The sequence below is a fragment of the Portunus trituberculatus genome, chromosome 50, assembly GCF_017591435.1.
Source record: "Portunus trituberculatus isolate SZX2019 chromosome 50, ASM1759143v1, whole genome shotgun sequence".
NCBI classification, from domain to species: Eukaryota; Metazoa; Arthropoda; class Malacostraca; order Decapoda; family Portunidae; genus Portunus; species Portunus trituberculatus.
The window spans coordinates 8689684-8712443 of record NC_059304.1 but is presented as its reverse complement, the minus strand read 5'-3'; the positions used below and the strand labels follow the sequence as shown (position 1 = coordinate 8712443).

General features: G+C 39.0%; 2 protein-coding genes across 8 annotated transcripts in view; both read left to right on the top strand.

Annotated features, from left to right (window-relative positions):
• Positions 1-3991, top strand: part of LOC123499970 — a 14771-nt gene extending 10780 nt beyond the window's left edge. For 3 of the 7 annotated variants that reach the window (XM_045248508.1, XM_045248507.1, XM_045248509.1), the window contains 6 exons: positions 1498-1612; positions 1977-2196; positions 2397-2502; positions 2724-2908; positions 3520-3646; positions 3791-3991. In XM_045248508.1, the coding sequence (XP_045104443.1) occupies positions 2401-2502; positions 2724-2908; positions 3520-3646; positions 3791-3925 (549 nt within the window). In that variant the 5' untranslated portion in view covers positions 1498-1612; positions 1977-2196; positions 2397-2400 and the 3' untranslated portion in view covers positions 3926-3991. Of the gene's footprint in view, positions 566-1497; positions 1613-1976; positions 2197-2396; positions 2503-2723; positions 2909-3519; positions 3647-3790 lie in introns of all 7 variants that reach the window. The other 4 variants (XM_045248504.1, XM_045248503.1, XM_045248506.1 and 1 more) reach the window with 3 other exon arrangements.
• A 14148-nt stretch (positions 3992-18139) lies between these two features.
• On the top strand, positions 18140-21898 carry LOC123499788 (mucin-2-like; the record flags this gene model as incomplete). The annotated part of the gene is made up of 5 exons (XM_045248265.1): positions 18140-20013; positions 20134-20242; positions 20346-20530; positions 20874-20970; positions 21086-21898. Coding segments are annotated over 5 exons (2388 nt in total), but the record flags the coding sequence as incomplete, so codon positions are not given.
• Between the last annotated feature and the right edge of the window lie 862 nt (positions 21899-22760).

The window sequence follows — 22760 nt, the reverse complement described above, 5'->3', positions numbered from 1 at the left end:
ATGCCCCCCATGATTGATTGATTGAGTATTATCGATACCTAACGGCAATAGCTCTTGTAAGTTTATAAATAAATTCTAAAAAGCTCAGTTGTATTAGACATCCTATTTTTATATCTTAACATAAACATAATGAAATAAAGAAAGCTGCAATAAGCCATCAGGTCTATGTGTTCCAATCCTTGCATGAAACACACCTACCTGTTTCCATCTATCATTAACATCCATAACTTTGTCCAATTTTCTTTTAGAGCTCCCTAATGACTCAGCACTAACAACCTGAGTCCATTCCACTCATCTAACACTCTATTAGAGAACCAGTTCCTCCTTTTTTTCTTTTAATTTATCTTTTTTTCAAGTTTTAACCCATAATTTCGTGTTTTATCTTCATTATTGATCCTGATAATTTTATTTTATTAGGCCCTCTCTTAATATGTACCTCTATTATTTTCCTATGTAAGAAAGAAAACCGACCAAAGGCAACAAAATTGTAATAAAAAGTGTCTACTGAGGTGCTGATCCCCAAACAAGTTGAAAAGAAAATAATTTGAAGGGGACTCCAAGAATGGTAAGAGTCGTCTTTTTTTTTTTTTTTCAATTCTAAATTTTGCGTGAAGAATGTATGTGTAGATAGATGCATGTAGTTTTGTGTGGAGAGAGAGAGAGAGAGAGAGAGAGAGAGAGAGAGAGAGAGAGAGAGAGAGAGAGAGAGAGAGAGAGAGAGAGAGAGAGAGAGAGAGAGAGTTGTCTTTAGAGGGCAGGCTGTGAGATCACAGCTGGCTTTAATGATACGTTCACAGCATCCCCTGAAGCAGTGCTATTAGACCTCACTGGGAGTAATCATCGTTTCTGCAGGTGTCTGTGAGTACTGCTTCCTCTAATAAAGTAGTGTAAATCTAAACACTTTAATCTCTCTTTCGTAATGAATACCTCTCATTCTCTGTATCCCTTTAGTCATTTTTTTTGTACTCATTCTAATAAACTTATATTCTTTGCGTAATATGGGGAGCAGAGATGCACAACGTAATCTAAATGAGGTCTGACCAAAGCCAAGTATAACTTTAACATTACCTCGGGACTTCCTTTAACACCTATTTGGTGACAGAAAACTCCCTGAATAGATAATTGATTTTTTTTTTCAGAAATATTGTAATTTATATGGTATGCATCACGTGACTGAACATTCAAGGGCGAACATACCTACAAGATATCAAGAACAATTTTTCATATAGACTAGTATTGATTACCGCAAATAAGGTGATTAAAGAAGATGAAAAAATCAATCACATCATTCTAATATGGAAAAGTCAGAATATTAAGGAGTATTTCCCAGTAAACCGGGCTGTAAACAATATAAGGGGAACCAAAATGGTCAGGGTGATCTGCAAGTCACTGCGAACTAAAACAATCGAACAATTGAACAAAATGAAGGTTTTGATTAAGATCACTAAAATAAATCCGACAAACCAACACTTGTTCTTTGCATCTCATTGCTATCAGCACCCTCATTCGACACGTCGGAGAAATATATCAATGGACACCCGCTCTGCCAGCCACCAGTCTACCTGAGAACAACGCCATGGAGTCATTCCTGGCCACCCTTCTCTCCAGCTCGGTATGTAGTCACAGGCATCGGGTGCCCACTAGGTGTTTGCTGTCAGTTGTGTTTGTTATAGTGTGAACAATCATGAAGGAAAAAATGCGTATTCTGTATACCCGTATATTATTTTGGCAACAATGATAATTAGTGACACACATCGTCAAGTTGTTCAACATAAGTAGAAATAACCAGTAACCACAAAATTTCTCTTTTTACAAAGCCATGCTGCAATTGAGCACACTACACACCTGTATGCACAGCTCACCATAATAAATATGCATTAAGAACGTATAATACTAGTAACCTTACTTCACATATAATTTGTACTTACATAAAGAAATCCTATCTATACTGAAAGAAAAATTATATACCTCCTCAGGGCTGAGTGCCGCAACAATCCTGCAGGAGGGGACTTCCCTTAATAAAAGGAGCACCATTGACACATCATGGCCAGTAGTAGAGCGTTTCACCTCAGGTGTAGCCTACTGTTACTCGAAGCCTAAGCTGCAAGGAAGGTGCATCAAGGTGACCGAAAGTATCCCAGACTTGGGCATCTGCAACTTTGATGACACCATTAGCAGCGTACGGGTCACTGGCTTGTAAGTACGTGTACGTGTAAGTACATAGACATTAGCAGCGTAAGGATCACTGGCGTGTGTGTGTGTGTGTGTGTGTGTGTGTGTGTGTGTGTGTGTGTGTGTGTGTGTGTGTGTGTGTGTGTGTGTGTGTGTGTGTGTGTGCCCTTATACCCAGGATTACTAAACAATAGTTTTGTGGTAGTGAGTGTTTTTTGTTGCAGCTGGATGTTTTATGAGAACCGTGATTACAACGCCGTGCCGGGTAGGGGTTATATCGCTTTCGGTATAAACTCCAGCTTCAACCTCCCCACGTATCACCAGAACAGAGTAAGTGACGCTACACCACGTTGGTACCCCGGCACTTTTCAGCAAAACCTTTCCAACAGTTCATATTTGGCAGCATGAGCTTTTTATCCACAAAACAAAAACTAAGAGTTCTTAGTGTTACAGAATGTCACGTGAATCAACTTTGGAAAAACTATTTAACCTCAGGTTGGAAAATTTTCTTTAAAGTAAGGTTATTTTTTCCCCCCTTGTGCTTCATGCAGATTTCAAGTCTCGCCGTTTTGTCATATTCGATGACTCCAAACGATCACTCCATCAACTTGTTCGAGGGTCCTTCTTGCACCTTGGGCTCACACAAGATAATAACAAGTAAAAGGTCTTTTGGTTCTGCACCAATGAAGTTCTCCTCGCTTATTCTCCTTGGCAATAGCCCATGGACTTTATACACGTAGGTGAATAATAAAAACGAATCATTTGATTGTAAGTTATCCCACGAGGGTTGTACGAGTATAGAATAAGCTTGTCGGAGACTCAAACTCGTCACTCGTTACTCATTCACAAGAGCGTTGTAGGCGGAAAAGGTTTATAAATAGTCTACGCTTCACCCACATAACATAGTTACTATTTTATTGTTCTGTATTATTCCTCTCTAGTTAAAAGTATTTATAATATATTTTACACGTCAAATGTGACAGATCGTCCTTTCATCCACTTCATCGATTCCTTAGTATGACACCAGTTATTCCACTTTTTATTCGTGCAGCCAGACCACATGACCACTACCGACGTGGCAGTAAGACAGAAAAATAATGGTTCTTCCGACCCAACCATCCCACCAACAGTGAAGGATAAATTTGAAATTATGAGGGAAAAGTAGTTTTTATAGCAAGGTGGAAAATAGTTGATTCATTTGATTGATTTACTACACCACAACGGCCACCATTAAAATGAAGAAAGGAAAAATATATAAAATCTGCTCAGAAAAAGAAGAGGAAGAGGAGGAGAGTATGATGAGAGAAGAGTTGATGGGTGTGTTGTAAGTGATCCTTTCTTCCACAGAAAGGAACACTTCCGTGGGCTCCGAATTTGTGTGCATCCCAACGTCTATTACCTCGAGATGCAGCCTCGAAACTCGCAAAAGAATTACAAATTACTCTCAAAGTTCAACATTGGCATTTACGCTAACGTGAGTTTCAGTGGTTCCTTCCCATTACATCATCATTCACTGAGTTTATTTTATTTTTTTGTAATTACTCTCTTGCTGTCTCAGTTGATAAGCAAATCCTATCAGATTGAATACGCATTACAGTATCAAGTCTCTTTTTTTCAGATGACGATGTTTGGCACCATTGGATCATGTAAGATAGGCTGCTTCTCCAGGAGAAATGCTAACGATGTGAAGTTGTTTCTGGGCCGCACCGATACTGAGGACGGCTGGGGAAGTCTTATCTACTCACACCACTAAACACACTACAAATGGGTTTCCTACAAGTGGGCACTGTGTATAAAAAAAAATATATATATAAATAAAGTAAGTTTTCTTAAAAACACATAAATTTATAAGCTTAAGTGAGAAATATTCAACTAAAAGTTATTGGTTTCACAATGAGTGGAGATCAGCCAGGAGGTGATTCAGTAAGTATGTGGCAATAAAAAGATTATGCATTTTCGTAAATTCCAAAGACACGTCCTACGTAGAGAGACTATAAAGAATTAAAAACTTATGACGTCTTCCTCAAAACCTGAGTAGAGATGGAAGGGCGAAGGTGACTAACTAAATGGCAAGCCTGCGTGTGATCATCTCCAAATGTGGCGAAGAGGTTAACCCGTAGCTAAGGGATGCAGTGATTCATCTGTTATGTGGCGCCTGAAGTAGCAGACCTGCAGGTCTCACTGCTGCGCGCGCTGCGTGGTAGCTGTGCTACTGCATTGGATGCATGACTGTATGGGAACAGACATTTCACATTCAAAATATCCGATACATGATGTTCAGTAGTACTGCTTCCAATAAAAGATTAAGCCTATCCTCGAGTCTAAATATCAGCCAAGCAGCAACAAAAGGATATACTAAGCTGAAGAACCATCCTAATCATTTGTGTCCTCCAGAGAAAAAATAACAAGTTACGAAGTTTCCTTTTAAAACCTTTGAGGAAAGACAAAGACAAAGCTCAGCGTGGGTGAGGTTGGTGAGTATGGTCCTCCTTGCGGCCCTGCCTTCTCTGTCCTTATTGTCTATATCTCGCCCTACTCCTCTTGAAGACCATCACTAGACAGCCCCGCACCATGATTGGGAGACGCTAAACAAATACATATTCAACCGTTTGACTACTGGAAATTCTCGTTGTAATAGAAATGTTTGGTTCAAGTTGAGAAGATAATTTCGAATGAAAAAGTGAACCGGTCTAGAACGTAAATAAATGCAAATCCTATTAGTGTTTCTACTTTGTTCAATAAAATGGTTAAATGTTACTCACATGAAGTAAACAGTGCGATGTGGTCATTATATTCAAAAGATTTTAAGAAATTAATGAATAAATAAACAAATAAAAAATTCTAGAATATTACTTACAATTTCTTGAGTGTCGTGGACGTGAATACGCCATTCCTTGATGCGCTGTCCATTTGGTATTAGTTTTTTTTTTTTTTTTCCATCAACGCTTATCAGTAACATGTCTGTTTCTCAAAATATCAGCAAGTATCTTCATGTAAATATGCTTTGCTTTGTCTAGGTTTCATAGGAAGTTTATCTTACGAAATATCATAATTTTCATGTCGCACGAATGAAGCTCCTCGCTAAGTAAACAGTGCGTGCTTTGCAAGATGGGCCGGTCACGGTCCTCTTGGTGCTATTGTTAACATCCTTGCTGTATAATTCTATAAACAAAAAGTCGGTGAACCAAGATGAGACGTAAATAAGAATTGAATGAGAGATGTATTTATTTTTTTTCATGAAGGAAGGATACGAAATTGATTTACGGTCACTACTCACAACGCTGTTATGGAAGTTTGGATGTTGGTGTGCGAGTATTATTATGCAAGAGGGAAACTACCCAAGAGCAAAAAAATAAGAAAGGTCCACTTCAAATGCAAGTTTCCCATAAGATTGGAAAGAATTAGCCGAAAGACAGGGACAAATCTTGAAACCTTCCTCTTAAAAAAAGTCAAGTCGTAGGAAAATGGAAATATAGAAACAGGTAGAGAGTTTCAGAGTTTACCAGAGAAAGGTATGAATGACTGAGAATACTGATTAACTCTTGTATTAGAGAGTTGGACACAACAGAGATGAGAGGAAGAAGAAAGCCTTGTGCACCGAGGCCGCAGGAGGAGGGGAGGTATGCAGTTAGCAAGATCAGTAGAGCAGTTAGCATGAAAATAGCGATAAAAGATAGAAAAAATGCAACATTACGGCGGTGAGAAAGAAGCTGAAGACAGTCAGTCAGAGGAGAGGAGTTGATGAGACGAAAATTTTTTTATTCCATCCTATCTAATAAAACTATGGGAGTGGAACCTTCCCAAACATGCGAAGACTACTATACACAAGGATGGATAAAGCCCTTGTACAGAGTTAGCAGTTGGAAGGGCAAGAAAAACTGGCGGAGACGCCGCAGAACACCGAACTTCATAGAAGCTGTTTTAGTAAGAGATGAAATATGGAGTTTCCAGTTAAGATTATGACTAAAGGACGAACTGAGAATATTCAGTGTAGAAGAGGGAGACATTTGAGTGTCACTGAAGAAGAGGGGATAGTTGTCTGGAAGGTTGTGTCGAGTTGATAGATGGAGGAACTGAGTTTTCGAGGCATTGAACATTACTAAGTTTCCTCTACCCCAATCAGAAATCTTAGAAAGATCAGAAATCAGGCGTTCTGTGGCATCCCTGCGTGATCTGTTGACTTCCTGAAGGGTTGGTTGATCGTCTCTGAAAGGACGTGGAAAGATGTAGGGTGGTATATCATCAGCGTAGGAGTGGATAGGGCAAGAAGTTTTGTTAAGGTCATTAAAGAATGATAGAAAGAGTGTGGGTGACAGGACAGAACCCTGAGGAACACCACTGTTAATTGATTTAGGAGAAGATTGTGAAGTGACAGATGTTTAACAATCCTCCTATTAAGGATAGATTAAAAAACTTTAGGCAAACAAGAGATTAAAGCTATAGGACAGTAGTTTGAGGTATTAGAATGGTCATCCTTTTTAGGAACAGGCTGAATGTAGGCAAACTTCCAGCAAGAAGGAAAGGTAAAAGTCGATAGACATACAGTGATTCCCAACTTTTTCACCTTGCAGAACCCCTGTGATAACTTTTCCTATTCCATGGAATTCCTATATATGATATACGGGTGTCTTCTTAAGCGCAGTAACCCCTGTTAGTTGTTGTCATGACTTTATACATCGTACTACCTGATACGTACGAGTATGTTGACATGGTGTCTTGAAAGTGTTTGTAACGTGTTATTGAGTAGGAATTATGAATTAAGATCACAATAATTTTGTAATAGCACATCAATATTTTACGGGTTTTTCGCGGAAGCCCTGGTGAGGGTAGGGGGAACAACAGGGTTCCATGGAACCCCGGTTGGGAATCACTGGACATAGTTGAAAGAGTTTGGCTAGGCAAGGTGCATATATATATAAATATATATATATATATATATATATATATATATATATATATATATATATATATATATATATATATATATATATATATATATACTAATGCCACAAAAGGAAGAAGACAAATGTAAAACTGTCGGCTGAATGATGCCATCGATACAATAATCAATATCAAAATGTTAATTGGAAAAGAACTGCAAGGCATATGAGAGTCGAGCACAGTTACTTCCAGATGTCACTAGTTATTTGTTGAAACATGTTAATTAAAATTGCTTATTTGTACTTCGCAATACCACACCCACCCATTCTGTCTCGCCCCAGTATATTAATGGACACTTGCATTGCCCGCTATCAGTCTGAGAGCGACGCCATGCAGTCACTAATAGTCATCTTCCTCGTGCTCGGTATGTAGTCCCACCCAGGGCACCGTTAGGTGAATGCTGCTGCTAGAACTATACATTTGATATAGAGTGAACAAAGGAGAGAACAAATGCCGGGATATATACTGTTACAACAATAATGAACAGTTTAATACACAAGTTATTTATTTGTTGAAATCTAAAAATTCATGAACATAGTCTGGTGATATGAATCTAAATAGATAATCTCAGTTCATATTTGTCAGTAAAACGTCTCTTGTCTTCAAACACTGCGCTCCATTGCCCCACAGTGCGTGAAGCAAAACACGCGGCACAGCAATCACTGTCTTTTGTCGTTACCTATCAGTCTCTGCCTAACTTTCCCATGTTACAATTCGCATGCTATTTTATACACATGATATTAATATTACGTACACTAACATGTACCGAATACATCATATACATTTTGTGTCTCGGTTTATAATACCAGCTTCCCTACTCACTAAGTTAGCTTGCTTTCAATGTTATAGGTAGAGAAGTGGCCTTTCTAATCTTTAATGCAACTGACAAATAGGTTTTGGTTTCAAACTTTCCTAAAGCTTCTTGTGTCTATTCTCACTCGGCAGCGTCTATCTACTGCATGTAATCCGTGAAGACGGAGCCACCGGTGACCTAAATTTCCTTACTGAATCTGCACGTCATCCTCTCCAAGGCTTTTATGTGAAACGTTTGCTGTTATACTTGTCTTATTAATATCTTTCGTTTATCATAGATATATTTTAATTCTCTAAATCTCCAATTCATACAATGAAAGTATCTATTGCGCAACATTTATGGCAAAAAAAAAAAAAAAAATATTCCGATCAGAACTTTCTTTAACGGTGTAGTAATAGAAAACCACCGCTTTCTTTAAGGCGGGTTCACATGTGCCAATTTGCGACTGAAATTGCAAGTCGCTATAAGTATTGACTGAACTCTTCTAGTCGGAAAACGTCACACATAGCGACTGGAAAGTATCGACTATTAGGCACCTTGGCGGAAAGTGAATGTAAACAAACAACTACCCGCCAAGATGTCTTCCTCCAATGACGATGCTGAAGCGATGGTTGTTCTTTTGGCGTACCGGATGAATCAACAGAAAAGAAAATGCCTGTGGATACGTCCCTGGCTAAGTAGAAGGAAAGAAAGGAGTGTCTACCACACACTAATCTTAAGAAAACTATGCACAATTGCGATCAAATTAAATCCTGACAAGGACCTCCAACAACCCCCTGTATCGAGGGAAATAGTTTTTGAAGAGTGGCAACTATTTCGTCAAACGACGATTTGCACAAGCTTTTTTTTTTTCTTTTCTTTTTACTGTATGATTCATTTCTGGGTTCCCAGATGTGTTCTTTTTCCCTCTAACATTTTCTTCTCTACACCTCCGTGACATCACAACGTAAATAAAGTCGCAAATCGACTGAACAAGAGCAGCATGTTGGTCTTGTTTTTGCGACTGGTTTGTCCAGTCGCTGGACACCGATATTCAGTCGGAAACTACCTTAGGCCTATCAACATTGGTTTTCTAAAGGTTTTGTCTCGTCAACAACTCCGTTGTTCATAAACGGTCTCCGTAAAACCACGTGTCCTCTATCTTATCCAGCCTCATGGTAATGACTCTACCATCTACATTTTCTAACTACATTTCTCAGACGTTCAATTCATCAGGACAGTAAACAATTAAAGCAAGAAAGCCACATGACACAACTAATGAAGCAGAACAAAATTTGTGTTTAATGTGGCCTAAACAGAATTCTTTCATTTTCCTCGACGTAAACTTTCCGACACCTATTCCATCTTTTCAGTGATACTTTACAGTGGTGGATCCAGGATAAAAATTTTGGAGGGGAGGGTGGGGGGGGGGCTAATCTCAATTCCTGTACCCCTTGAGATTGGTGGCGAGCCTCTGCGAGAGAAGCGACTAGAGCAAACCAAATGCTGGAGTCACACTACAGTTGGTTTTTTTTCTTTGTTTTACTACGACGCCCAAGACGGTCGTACAGACAATTTTTCTGCGACTGCATTTGACTGTCGTAACGATTGGGAGCATTTCAGTGCAAGAAGGACACGCAAAATAAAGGACGTACGACATCGGATACTACACGTACAATGACGTATATGCCTCGTACGATGATAGGTCGTCGTACGACACCCACAACGATGACATACGACGTACCAAAGAAAATTAGAACAACTAGAATTTTCAAATTTTCTTTGTTTGCGACAATGTATGCTACGCTAACGATGTCAGACGATGTCGAAATAGACGCATTCGACAAACGTGCGATGACGCCCGGTATTCCCTTGACGACGCAAAGGCGCGCCCAAAAGAGACCCTGAGGTATATATATATATATATATATATATATATATATATATATATATATATATATATATATATATATATATATATATATATATATATATATATATATATATATATAGGGGTCCCAAGTATGTGTGTGTGTGTGTGTGTGTGTGTGTGTGTGTGTGTGTGTGTGTGTGTGTGAGAGAGAGAGAGAGAGAGAGAGAGAGAGAGAGAGAGAGAGAGAGAGAGAGAGAGAGAGAGAGAGAGAGAGAGAGAGAGAGAGAGAGAGAGAGAGAAATGCAGACAGGCAAGCAGGAAACAGGCAGACAGACAGACGGACACACAATCACACAGCCAGACAAACACACACACACACACACACACACACACACACACACACACACACACACACACACACACACGAACGCAGAGAGAGAGAGAGAGAGAGAGAGAGAGAGAGAGAGAGAGAGAGAGAGAGAGAGAGAGAGAGAGAGAGAGAGAGAGAGAGACAGAGAGAGAGAGAGACAAACACATACACACACAACAGACAAACAGACCGACAGAGACAGACACACACACACACACACACACAGTTCTATTGCAGCTGTGGTAGACGGCTACTGTTCTTTTCCTAAATCTATTAACAGTGGTGTTCCTCAGGGTTCTGACCTGTCACCTCTTTCTATCATTCACTAATGACCTTCTTAACCAAACTTCTTGCCCTATCCACTCCTACGCTGATGATACCACCCTACATCTTTCCACGTCCTTTCAGAGAAGATCAACCAACCCTTCAGGAAGTCAACAGATCACGCAGGGACGCCACAGAACGCCTGACTTCTGATCTTTCTAAGTTTTCTGATTGGGGCAGAGTAAACTTAGTAGTTTTCAATGCTTCAAAAACTCAATTCCTCCATCTATCAACTCGACACAACTTTCCAGACAATTATCCCCTCTTCTTCAATGACAGTCAACTGTCTGCCTCTTTCACGCTAAATATTCTAGGTCTGACCTTTGCTCATAATCTTAACTGGAATATTCACATCTCATCTCTTGTTAAAACATCTATGAAGTTAGGCGTTCTCCGGCGTCTCCGCCAGTTTCTCTCGCCCCTCCAAATGGGTACATGGGGTCTTGTCCGTCCTTGTATAGTACCCTTCGCATGTTTGGGAGGGTTCCACTCATACAGCTTTATTAGTTAGGATGGAATTAAAAGCTTTTCGTCTCATCAACTACCCTCCTCTGAATGACTGTCTTCAGCCTTTTTCTCAACGCCGATATGTTGCATCCCTTTCTATCTTTTATCGCTATTTTCATGCCAACTGCTCTACTGATCTTGCTAACTGCATGCCTCCCATCCTCCTGCGGCCTTGCTGCACAAGACTTTCTTCTTTCTCTCATCCCTATTTTGTCCAGTCTTCTGATACAAGAGTTAACCAGTATTCTCAGTCATTCATACCTTTCACTGATAAACTCTGGAACTCCCTACCTGCTTCTATATTTCCATTTTCCTATGACTTAACTTATTTTAAGAGAGAGGTGTCGAGATATTTGTCCCTGAATTTTGACTAATTCTTTTTATTCTTTTATGGAGACAACAATTCAAGTGGGCCTTTTTTCTAATATTATTCTATTTCGCCCTTAGTAGTTCTCCCTCTTACATAAAAAAACACACAGACACATAGAGAGACAGGCACAGACACATACAGAAACACACACACACACACCACAATGTAGTGGTTAGCACACTCAGCTCACAACCGAGAAGGTCTGGGTTCGAGTCCAGGCTCGGTGATTGAAATGGGAAAGCCTCTTAACATGTTCACCTAGCAGTAAATAGGTACGGGATGTAACTCGAAGAGTTGTGGCCTCGCTTTCCCGGTGTGTGGAGTGTGTTGTGGTCTCAGTCCTACCTAAAGATCGGTCTATGAGCTCTGAGCTCGCTCCATAATGGGGAAGGCTGGCTGGGTGACCAGCAGACGACCGTGGTGAATGAATTATACACACACACACACACACACACACACACACACACACACACACACACACACACACACACACACACACACACGCTGCCGTGAAGCCATTACCCACAGGACGTGCGAAAACAGCTCCCAGGGGAAGCACTCCAGCAGGCGTTGGAACCTGACCTAGACCGTATGTACAGGAGGGAAGGGGGTCATAGGGTTCTCCTGTCTCCAAAACAAACAAGATCTGGATACCGGAGCGGCCCAGGGGTTCCCAACCGGTGGGTCGCGACCCCCTGGGGGATCGCAAAGCCTTGGCAGGGGGGTTGCGTAGCCTTTCCAGAAGTAGCTTGGGATAATATTATTAATTTTATCTCATCAGTTACATTTTTTATGCTCTTACATCTTTTTTTGTTTCTGTGCAAAACAAAACGTGTACTACATTAGTTCAATGTCATTAGGTGATATTATGGGTGTATGTATGCGTGCCTGTGAGTGAATGTGCTTGTGTGAATGTGTACTATGTGTCACAGAAAATGAAAAGAAAATTAAGCTGCTGATAGTGAGCCCTAGGTAGGGGTCATATGGGTTTCATACTTTTAGGTAAGGGGTCGCGAGTGCCAAAAGGCTGGGAACCACTGCGGCCCATATACCCTATAGAGCGGAATATGGAGGGAGAGGCGGAAGTAGGTGGCGCTGCCAGGCGTACGGGACCAAAACAAACGCCATATTTTGAAAACCAAAGGTTTATCGAAGCACCAATTGGCCTGAAGAGAATGGGTGATGATAACACGGACAAGGATTTTTCTGGATTTAGAGAGGAAAGAGGTAATATGAGGAGGCTGATAAACGTGGAAAAGGAGCTGATGGCAGGTATGGTGGAAAAACAAGATACGTTAATAAAATAAAACACTGAACTAAAAGTGAGATTAGAATGTGCGAAAGTAAAAGATATAAATCAAGAGATACAGGAGAAGATGCAAGAGATAAAGAAACAAAACGATATACATGTTGCGACTATGAAGAATCCTTAAGGATCTTACAAAAAAAAAAAAAAAAAAAAAAACCAGGATGGGGAGGATAAAGTGAAAAATGAAATGGTTGGAAGCAAATTGGAAGAACTACGAAATGCCTGGAAACAGGAACAGGAAGAAAAAAGGTTAAATTTTCAGAGGTCGTAAGGAAATATACAAGAACAGACACCGTTATACAAGTAATTAAGGAGAAGGAAGATCTAGTGAGGGATCCAGTGGATAAGAGGATATGTATAAATTTTTGAGATGAAGAAAAAAATCCAAACAAATTCGTGAGAGAACGAGAAAAGAGAGAATTGACCAAAACTATTATCAAACAGGTCGAAGACAGCACACAGGAATTGTAACAGGAAGTGGAGGAAGTGATGAGGGTAAAGGACCAAATGAAAGTGAGAATGAGATCGCAGGTGGCGATGGAGGAGACTATGAAAAGAAAAAGGGAAACTGGCTGATGATACTGATTTTCAGGATATATGGATAAAAAGAGATATGAAAAGGAGAAAGTGCTGAGAAATGAAGGCAAGGAAAAAAAAAACGAGAAAAGGACGGATTGAGAAAAAAGAAGTAATGGGAGTAACAATCAAGGCAGAGGAATTGTAAAAAAGGAAAATCATAGTTATGTATGTGCTACCAAAGACATATACATGGAGAACTGAGGATCATAAGGAAATGCAAAGAGAGGTGATCAAGTGCCTAGAGAATATGATAAGAAATGGAAAAGTATTATTAGTAGGAGACTTTAACTGTAAAAGAGTAAACTGGAGAGAGATGGAATTATAATGGGTAACGCTGGATCGTGGAGCGAGGTGGTGTTACAGTTGACTATGGTACAGTACATACAATGGATCAGTGGGTGGAAGAATCAACACAGTACAGGGGGGAAGAAGAACCATCGTTGCTTGACCTAGTATTCACAAAGATGCCAGAGCCCCCTCCCAGCATATAATACCTTAATTCAATGGGAAGAAGTGATCATGTAACATTAGTGTTGGAAATGCAAGAAGAGGACGGGGTGAGATACAGAGAAGATTACAAGAGCAAATTTTGAAAAAAAAAAAGAAAAAAAAAATGCTGATATTGAATGGAGGAACATTATGAACGGAAGGACAATACAGGGGGAAATATGAAATATTCCTACATATATATAACGAAGGAGTGATACGTGCCTATCTATAGAGTAAAGAAAAGTATACATACGTGGTACAATACCAGACGTATAGAAGCTAAAAGGGAAAAAGATGGAGCTTGGAAAAAACTCAAAAAACAGAGAAATGAAAACAACAGACAGCAGTATAAGGATGAGAGAAATAAAGGAAGAAAGAAACTTTGAGAAAGAGGTGGTGCAAAAAACTTAAGATGAAACCAATCTTTTCTACAAATTTATAAATGGAAAGATAAAAAGTAAAGAAACAATAGAAAAAAAATAATCAAAGGAGGAAAGACTTATCAAACAGCAAAGCAAATGAGTGAAATAATGAATGAGAATTTCAAAACTGTGTTCACTGAAGAGGAACTCAAAGAACCAAATAGAACATTGCATTGTTGATGATTGTAGGAAATCAAAGTGCACAAAGAAAATATTGGAAAACTACTAGATAATTTGCATGTCAAAAAAGCAATGGGGCCGGATGATGAATCAGGCTGGGCACTAAAGAAATGTAAAGAGCACCTGTTAGATCCAATTTGGGAAATAGTTACAAATTCATTAAAGGAAGGGAGAGAACCACTGAAATGGAAGAAAGTCAACATAATCCTAATATTCAAAGGAGGAAAGTCAACTGAACCATGGAAGTACAAACCAGTGTCACTTACAAGTGTTGTGGGGAAGATATGTAAAATTGTTATCAAAGAAAAATGGATTATATCTGAAAGAACAGGTTATATCGAACAGACCATTTGGGTTCAGGACAGGAAGGTCATGTGTCAAACTTATTAAGTTTCTACCAAGGATTCTATATTAAGAGAATATATGGGTTCTATGGGAGTGCTGGAGGAATCGATTATGGAATGCTGATACCAAGAGATGGTGCGCGGGTCGCAGGCAGCAAGGGGAAGAGGGACTGAGGGTTCATCAGCAGGGGAGGATGAGGTTGTTACAAGATTCAAACAAGAGTAGGATTGCAAGCCAGAGCAGCCATTCCCCACCTCAGCCTGGGCCACACCACATTCAGTACTCACTTGCACCTCCTACGCCTGTCTCCTGATCCTTTCTGCCCTTGTTGTAGGACTATCCTTGAGACCATCAAACAGTTCCTGCTCCACTGGCAACGCTTCCACTCCCACCGCACTGCACTACGCTCCCGGCTCTCCGCCCTGGGCATTACAACACTGGACTTGCCCACCCTCCTGGTGGCCTAAGGCATCTACCCCTCCCAGCAACCTGCTGTCCTTCACTTTACCTGTGCCTTCTTGAGGAAGACCGACCAGCTACCACGCCTGTGATATCCATACAGGACTACTACTTCAGGGCTCGTAAGGCTCAATAGATCTTTGCAGCCTTAACGCCAACAACAACAAACCAAGTCACAGTTGTTGCCTTTATGTTAAAAGCAAGAAAACATAAAACATATATATATATATATATATATATATATATATATATATATATATATATATATATATATATATATATATATATATATATATATATATATATATATATATATATATATATATATATATATATATATATATATATATATATATATATATATATATATATATATATATATATATATATATATATATATATATATATAAAAGATGTTTTGTTTGCCTCATAAGTTTGTAAACACGACAGGATGGAGAAAAAAAATTGGGAGTTGGGTTGGAGGGGGGGGGGTGGAGCATGGGAGAAATCTTCTTAAGTTACTCCTGAAAACGTTTTCTATGAAACTGCTCATTCACAACAGATGGCAGTGCTGCCATTGCCCTCCAAACTTTAACCCATACCACAACTTCCTTCTTGGTTTCTACTCAAGAATAATAGAAGGACTGGAGAGCAGAGATGGCTGGGTAGACATAGTATACCTAGACCTTTTGATAAAGTCCCTCATGGCAGACTCTTAAGAAGTTCGAGACCATAGGAAGACTGAAAGAAACTTTGTTAGACTGGAAAAGGGATTACTTGAGGGACAGAGAATGAGAACTGTGATCAGATACATACTCATTTTGGGGTAAAGTAACAAGTGGAGTGTTACAAGGATCAGTATTAGCCCCCATTATGTTCCAGGTATATGCAAATGACATACAAAATGGGGTAACCAGTTATATTAATTTGTTTGCTGATGATGCAAAATTGCTAAGAATAATCAAAACCTGAGAGGATTGTTTGCTGTTGCAGAATGATATAAACAAAATTTACGAGTGGACAAAGAAGTGGAAGTAGAGTTCAATACCAAGACATGTCACATAATGGAATTAGGAAAGAGTAAGAGAAGACCGGTATGGAACGATCTGATGGGTGAGGAGCAAATAATGAAGACTAAAGAAGAAAAAAATCTAGGAGTGATTATAGAGGAAAATGCAAATCCCCCAAAAAAACACACAAGTAAGATATTTGGATCAGCAAATAAAATGTTGACTAATATTAGAGTGCAATTTCAATTCATGAACAGAGATATGATGAAAGAAATTATTATGAGCATGATACATCCAAAATTGGAATATGCAGCAGTGGCGTGGTCACTGAGCTTGCAAAAAGATGTAAGAAGATTAGAACGGATCCAGAAGATAGCTACAAAGATGCTAACTAAAGGACCTAACATATGAAGAAAGACTCAAGGAAATGGGACTGCCAACCTTACAAGATAAAAGAGAACGAGGAGACCTAATAACAATGTGTAAAATAGTAAATGGCATTCAAAAGATAGATAAGGAAGACCATGTATCGGAGACAGAAGAAGCTGGAAGGACAAGAGGACATGTTAAGAATTAAGATTAGGATGAGGCAGTGTGAGAAGGAAATTGAAAAATACAGTTTTCCACATAGAATGATGAAAAAAAAGGAGTACATTGAGTGATGAAGTTGTTACAGCACATAATGTGCATAACTGTAAAAAAAATATTAGATAAATGGAGACAGGATACTATGAGTCATGTTAGAACCCTTTACGTACAATACAACTAGGTAAACACACACACACACACACACACACACACACACACACACACACACACACACACAGGGAGCTTAACACTCAGAGTTCTGTCAAAGTTGGCTCGCCAGCAATCCATTATTTCAATCAGGCCTGTATTCGCTGGCTCATTCCGTGATAGTACATGTAAAAAATATTGCCATAATATGTACGGTGATGAAATAATATTAACTTGAAATGAATTAAAGTTACCTTGATAGTGCTCAAATTATCCTAAAACAAGCTAATTATTTTGCACCTGACAGCACTGGCCGCAGGAACTGACGACAATGCATGAATGTTCACTTGTCACTTTGATTCTTACGACAATGTAATAAAGCCCCCTGATTTTTTTTTTTCAAAACTTATCAATCTTAGTATTTTAAGCTATATAGAGCTACTTTTAAGTAATAATGTAATTTTTATGTAATAGTAAAAAAAATTTTGGAGTGGCTTCGTTCCCCTCAGGCCTTTCTCGCCCCCCCCCCTTGGACCCATCAATGACACTTCACTTTCACAATGAACGTATTGGATTGGCCTTGAAGTGGAGGAATGAAAATATTACATTTCATCACATGTTAAAAGTTCCTATAAAACATGCTGATCTATGTCATTTCCACGATCTATTCTTCTCTCGGGTACTGATTACTTGGGTAGTGACCATAGTTGAAAAAAAAAAAAAAATCACAATAAATGATAAATTAAGAACAATAATCTTAATAGTAATGACTGATAATAAATGGCAATAGATTTATCATCCAATAACAGCCAACTGATAAATCAGTAAATAAAAATTTCTGATAATAGCAATTTACTTCCGTAGGGGTGGCAGCAACACCAACCACCTCATCGCAGCCCCACAATCTCAAGTTCAAGATGGATTCGTACATTACAAAGACACAATCTCCAAACATAAAATGTGTCATATCCCAGGTCCCCCATTCCCCCTTACACCATACCAATCTATTGGAGGGTCCTTATTCCATAACCCAAATCCCAACATCATCTAAGTATTCATTCACCAAATCCTCCACGCCTGCAACACCACAGTTCTTTACATCTCATGTCTCTCATTTCTCAACAACCAAGACACCTGTATCACAGGCACCACAATACTTAGTGTCTCATTTCCCTCAAAGGCCCATGACTAATGTCCAACCATTTACTGTATCCAGCGTTTCCTTCCCTGTGTCTAAGACCTCCTTAGACCTCATATCTAAGATATCCCCTCGCCCTCATATTCTAACTCCCTTTCCTCAAGTCCAGGTAACTCCTTACCTAAAGTCACAATAACTCCCTTTCCTCAAGTCCAGGTAACTCCCTTACCTAAAGTCACAATATATCCTTTTCTTCAAGTCCGGGTAACTCCCTTACCTAAAGTACCAATAACTCTCCTCCCTCAAGTTCAGGTAACTTCCTTACCTAAAGTTCCAATAACTCTGTTACCTAAAGTCCCAGTAACTTCTTTCCCTCAAGTCTCAATAACTCCCTTACCTAAAGTTCCAATAACTCCCTTACCTCAAGTCTCAATAACTCCCTCACCTCAAGTCTCAATAACTCCCTTACCTCAAGTCTCAATAACTCCCTCACCTCAAGTCTCAATAACTCCCTCACCTCAAGTCTCAATAACTCCCTCACCTCAAGTCTCAATAACTCCCTTACCTCAAGTCTCAATAACTCCCTCACCTCAAGTCTCAATAACTCCCTCACCTCAAGTCTCAATAACTCCCTCACCTCAAGTCTCAATAACTCCTTCACCTCAAGTTTCGATAACTCCCTTACCTAAAGTCATGATAGCTCCCTTACCTAAAATCACAATAACTCCCTTTCTTCAATTCCGGGTAACTCCCTTACCTAAAGTTCCAATAACTCTCTTCCCTCAAGTCCAGGTAACTCCCTTACCTCAGGTCTCAATAACTCCCTTACCTAAATTTCCAATAACTCCCTTATCTCAAGTCTTGATGACTCCTTCACCTCAAGTCTCAATAACTCCCTCACCTCAGGTCTCAATAACTCCTTCACCTCAAGTCTCGATAACTCCTTCCCCTCAAGTCTCGATAACTCCTTCACCTCAAGTCTTGATAACTCCTTCACCTCAAGTCTCAATAACTTCCTCACCTCAGGTCTCAATAACTCCTTCACCTCAAGTCTCGATAACTCCTTCCCCTCAAGTCTCGATAACTCCTTCACCTCAAGTCTTGATAACTCCTTCACCTCAAGTCTCAATAATTCCCTCACCTCAAGTCTCAATAATTCCCTCACCTCAAGTCTCGATAACTCCTTCACCTCAAGTCTCGATAACTCCTTCACCTCAAGTCTTGATAACTCCTTCACCTCAAGTCTCAATAACTCCCTCACCTCAAGTCTCAATAATTCCCTCACCTCAAATCTCGATAACTCCTTCACCTCAAGTCTTGATAACTCCTTCACCTCAAGTCTCAATAACTCCTTCACCTCAAGTTTCGATAACTCCCTTACCTAAAGTCATGATAGCTCCCTTACCTAAAGTCACAATAACTCCCTTTCTTCAGTTCCGGGTAACTCCCTTACCTAAAGTTCCAATAACTCTCTTCCCTGAAGTCCAAGTAACTCCCTTACCTCAGGTCTCAATAACTCCCTTACCTAAAGTCCCAATAACTCCCTTACCTCAAATCTCAATAACTCCCTTACCTCAGGTCTCAATAACTTCCTTACCTAAACTCCCAATAACTCCCTTTCCTCAAGTCTCAATAACTTCCTTACCTAAACTCCCAATAACTCCCTTTCCTCAAGTCTCAATAACTCCCTTACCTAAAATCCCAGTAACTCCCTTTCCTCAAGTCTCAATAACTCCCTTACCTAAAATCCCAGTAACTCCCTTTCCTCAAGTCTCAATAACTCCCTTACTTAAACTCCCAATAACTCCCTTTCCTCAAGTCTCGGTTGGATCTATCATTGATCCCTTCTACCAACCTATCATTCCTAAGAGGCAATTCACACAGTGCTACACAGAACCCAAACAGCAGGGTTACTGTACTTATATTACCACTGCTGTTCCAAAACTGGGGTTGGGCAACTTTGACAACAAGATTGAAAGTGTACTTCAATCTGGCATGTAAGTGATAGGTGGAGGTGGCTTTGTACTATGTGTATAAATACATAAATGTGTAACCGTTGATGCACATGCCATATATAATTGATATCTAGTCATATACTACTTAATTTCTCCTTGCAGGTGGCTCTACTATGAAAACACCAACTACAATTGTTTCGTCTCTGGGAAAGTTTTCTATATCATTGGCACTAACATTGGTGTGACTTTACCATTTACATATAGCAGAATTGTGAGTATATATCTGTAACATGAAGAGGAAAGTGACTTCAAGCAGAGACAATAAATCAGATCTTTGACTAATTTTTTATCTCATCTCACATTTCTCTCTTCAGTTTTCCTCTGTTCGTCCCATTGGAGGTGAAAATGCTGAAAAAGGTGACATGCTCATTAGCTACCAAGGCGAGCAATTCACAGGACCTCAATATTTCTTCCAAAATGATGATCCCTTAATGTTGGAGAAAATTGGGACGATCTCTTCTATAATTGTCCTTGGACATAGCAAGTGGACTGTATACAGGTATGTACATAAATGAGGTTTACTTAACTTTGATTCAATAAAACTGTTTCAAGGTTGTAGTATGGTGCAGAAATTATAATCTGGCTTAAGTAATGCACGTCATGTACAGTACCTCCTTATTCGTGAAGGGGATTGCCTGGTAGTTGGTAGATTTGGTAAGAGGCACCACACTATATGTATCTTTCATTCATATGTTTCTTTAGTTTGAACAGTGTGAGAGACACAAATAAAAATGAGAAAAGAGGGAGGCAGAATATGAAGAGGGGGATAATATTAACAATGATGAAGAAAGATGAAAACTTATAGGTGAAAAACTATCTATTGATGTTACATCATTCTGCAGTGATGAACACTACAGAGGTGTCGGTGTTTGTGTGTATTCCAACATCTACCCTGTGCAACTCAACATTAATCCGTACAATGTTGGAATGTATACAAATGTGAGTCTAAACATTGACATCTTACATCTATAACAGTTTTGTGCTATTTTTGGTTCATAATCATAATTCATTCAGGTAGAAGTAACTCATGGTATCATGACTGTCTTGACCTCAGATCACAATGCTGGGCCTTCCTTACATCAAATCTGCAAAAAAGGGTTGTCAGTCCGATTATGGAGTCGAGCCCCTAGGTGTGAATGGCCAGAATGCTGATGGATACTATGGAGCCATAATGTAGTTGTGCAACTGAAGACTGTGAAATGGAACCCCCACATCATACACTAAGTAAATACATATTGTTTAAAAGAATGATATATGAAGTCAAGGAATGACTGATGGATTAAATGTAAATGAAACATCTCGCATAAGAATTGTCCATGTGTTCATGAGTCTAGAAATGAGCTCATGGGAAAACAAAAAACAAAAAACTGTTTGGCTATAAAGAATAAAAGTATATCGCTTTCAAAACCTCTGGAAGGGGATGGAAGATTTCATGTCACTACATTGTAGGATAAGGTATGCACAACTATTAAAGCATTCTTCTCTTCATCCTCTACGTATATATATGATTTTGCATAAGATAACACTACTTCTGATGACTTTTTCATTAATTGAGCACTATTCATTGGGATACACTTTGTTGACCATCACGCAGAACTTCCCTTAAGCAATCACCCACACCTGTCTTCTCCACCATACATGAGGTATAAGAATGCAAGAATGTAATGATAACAATTTCTTTTTATTTGCCTAATGAGCCAAGCATATATTTTGTTGTCTTGTAAAAATAATTTACACATTTTGTACTTGTGAAATTTTATGTAGATTTACAACTCACACAATATGTCAGACAACTAATGCATTTTTATACATTAATGCAGAATAAAATACTTGGAAAGACAGCACTCATATAAAAGTAACCAATCTCTCTTGACTTTTCATACGTATTTGAACTCCAGCATGTAACAAGACAGTACAATAGCCTGAGGTGAAGACTTCCTTATCAGATGAATGATTTATGTCTTCCTGGATTACTTTTTGGCTTACATCTTTTTTGCAGTTACAAGTTTTGGAATTGCATAAGTGACATACATATCCATGTCCTCAACTCTTTAACTTTGAAGGGTGTTGGTTTTACTTGTAATTGAACTCCTTGGACTTAAATTGGTTGATGACAAATGAAAGACAGAATGAGCATCTATTAAGGAAGAACAAGTAATGTGTCTCTTGAAGGAAGATGCTACTCATGGACCTGTGCTCACAAAAAAGTTTAGTTTGGGTCAAGCTCTCTTCTGCTCAACAAAGCATTGCTTCTCGAATGATTGATTTATACTGAAACTAGTAGTTATAATGTTTGATATTTCACTATTTTCTGACATGGGTCACAAACCATTCTACATAGGTTGAAAAATATAAATCAAGCTTCATTGTAGTAAAAGCATAAAATACAGACAGACAGGCTGACTGACACCGTGCTTTCAGTATTATGATGTGTTTTGGAATCATGTACTGAATATATATATATATATATATATATATATATATATATATATATATATATATATATATATATATATATATATATATATATGCAGGAGGGAAACTTGCTAAAGGCAACAAAACATATAAAAAAGGGCCAACTTGAATGCAAGCTCCTTAAAAGAATACTAAAGAATTAGTCAAAAGTCTGAGACAAATGTCTTCAAACCTCCCTCTTAAAAGAACTCAAGTTGTAGGAATATGGAAATACAGAAGCAGTTATGGAGTTCCAGAGTTTACCAGTGAAAGGT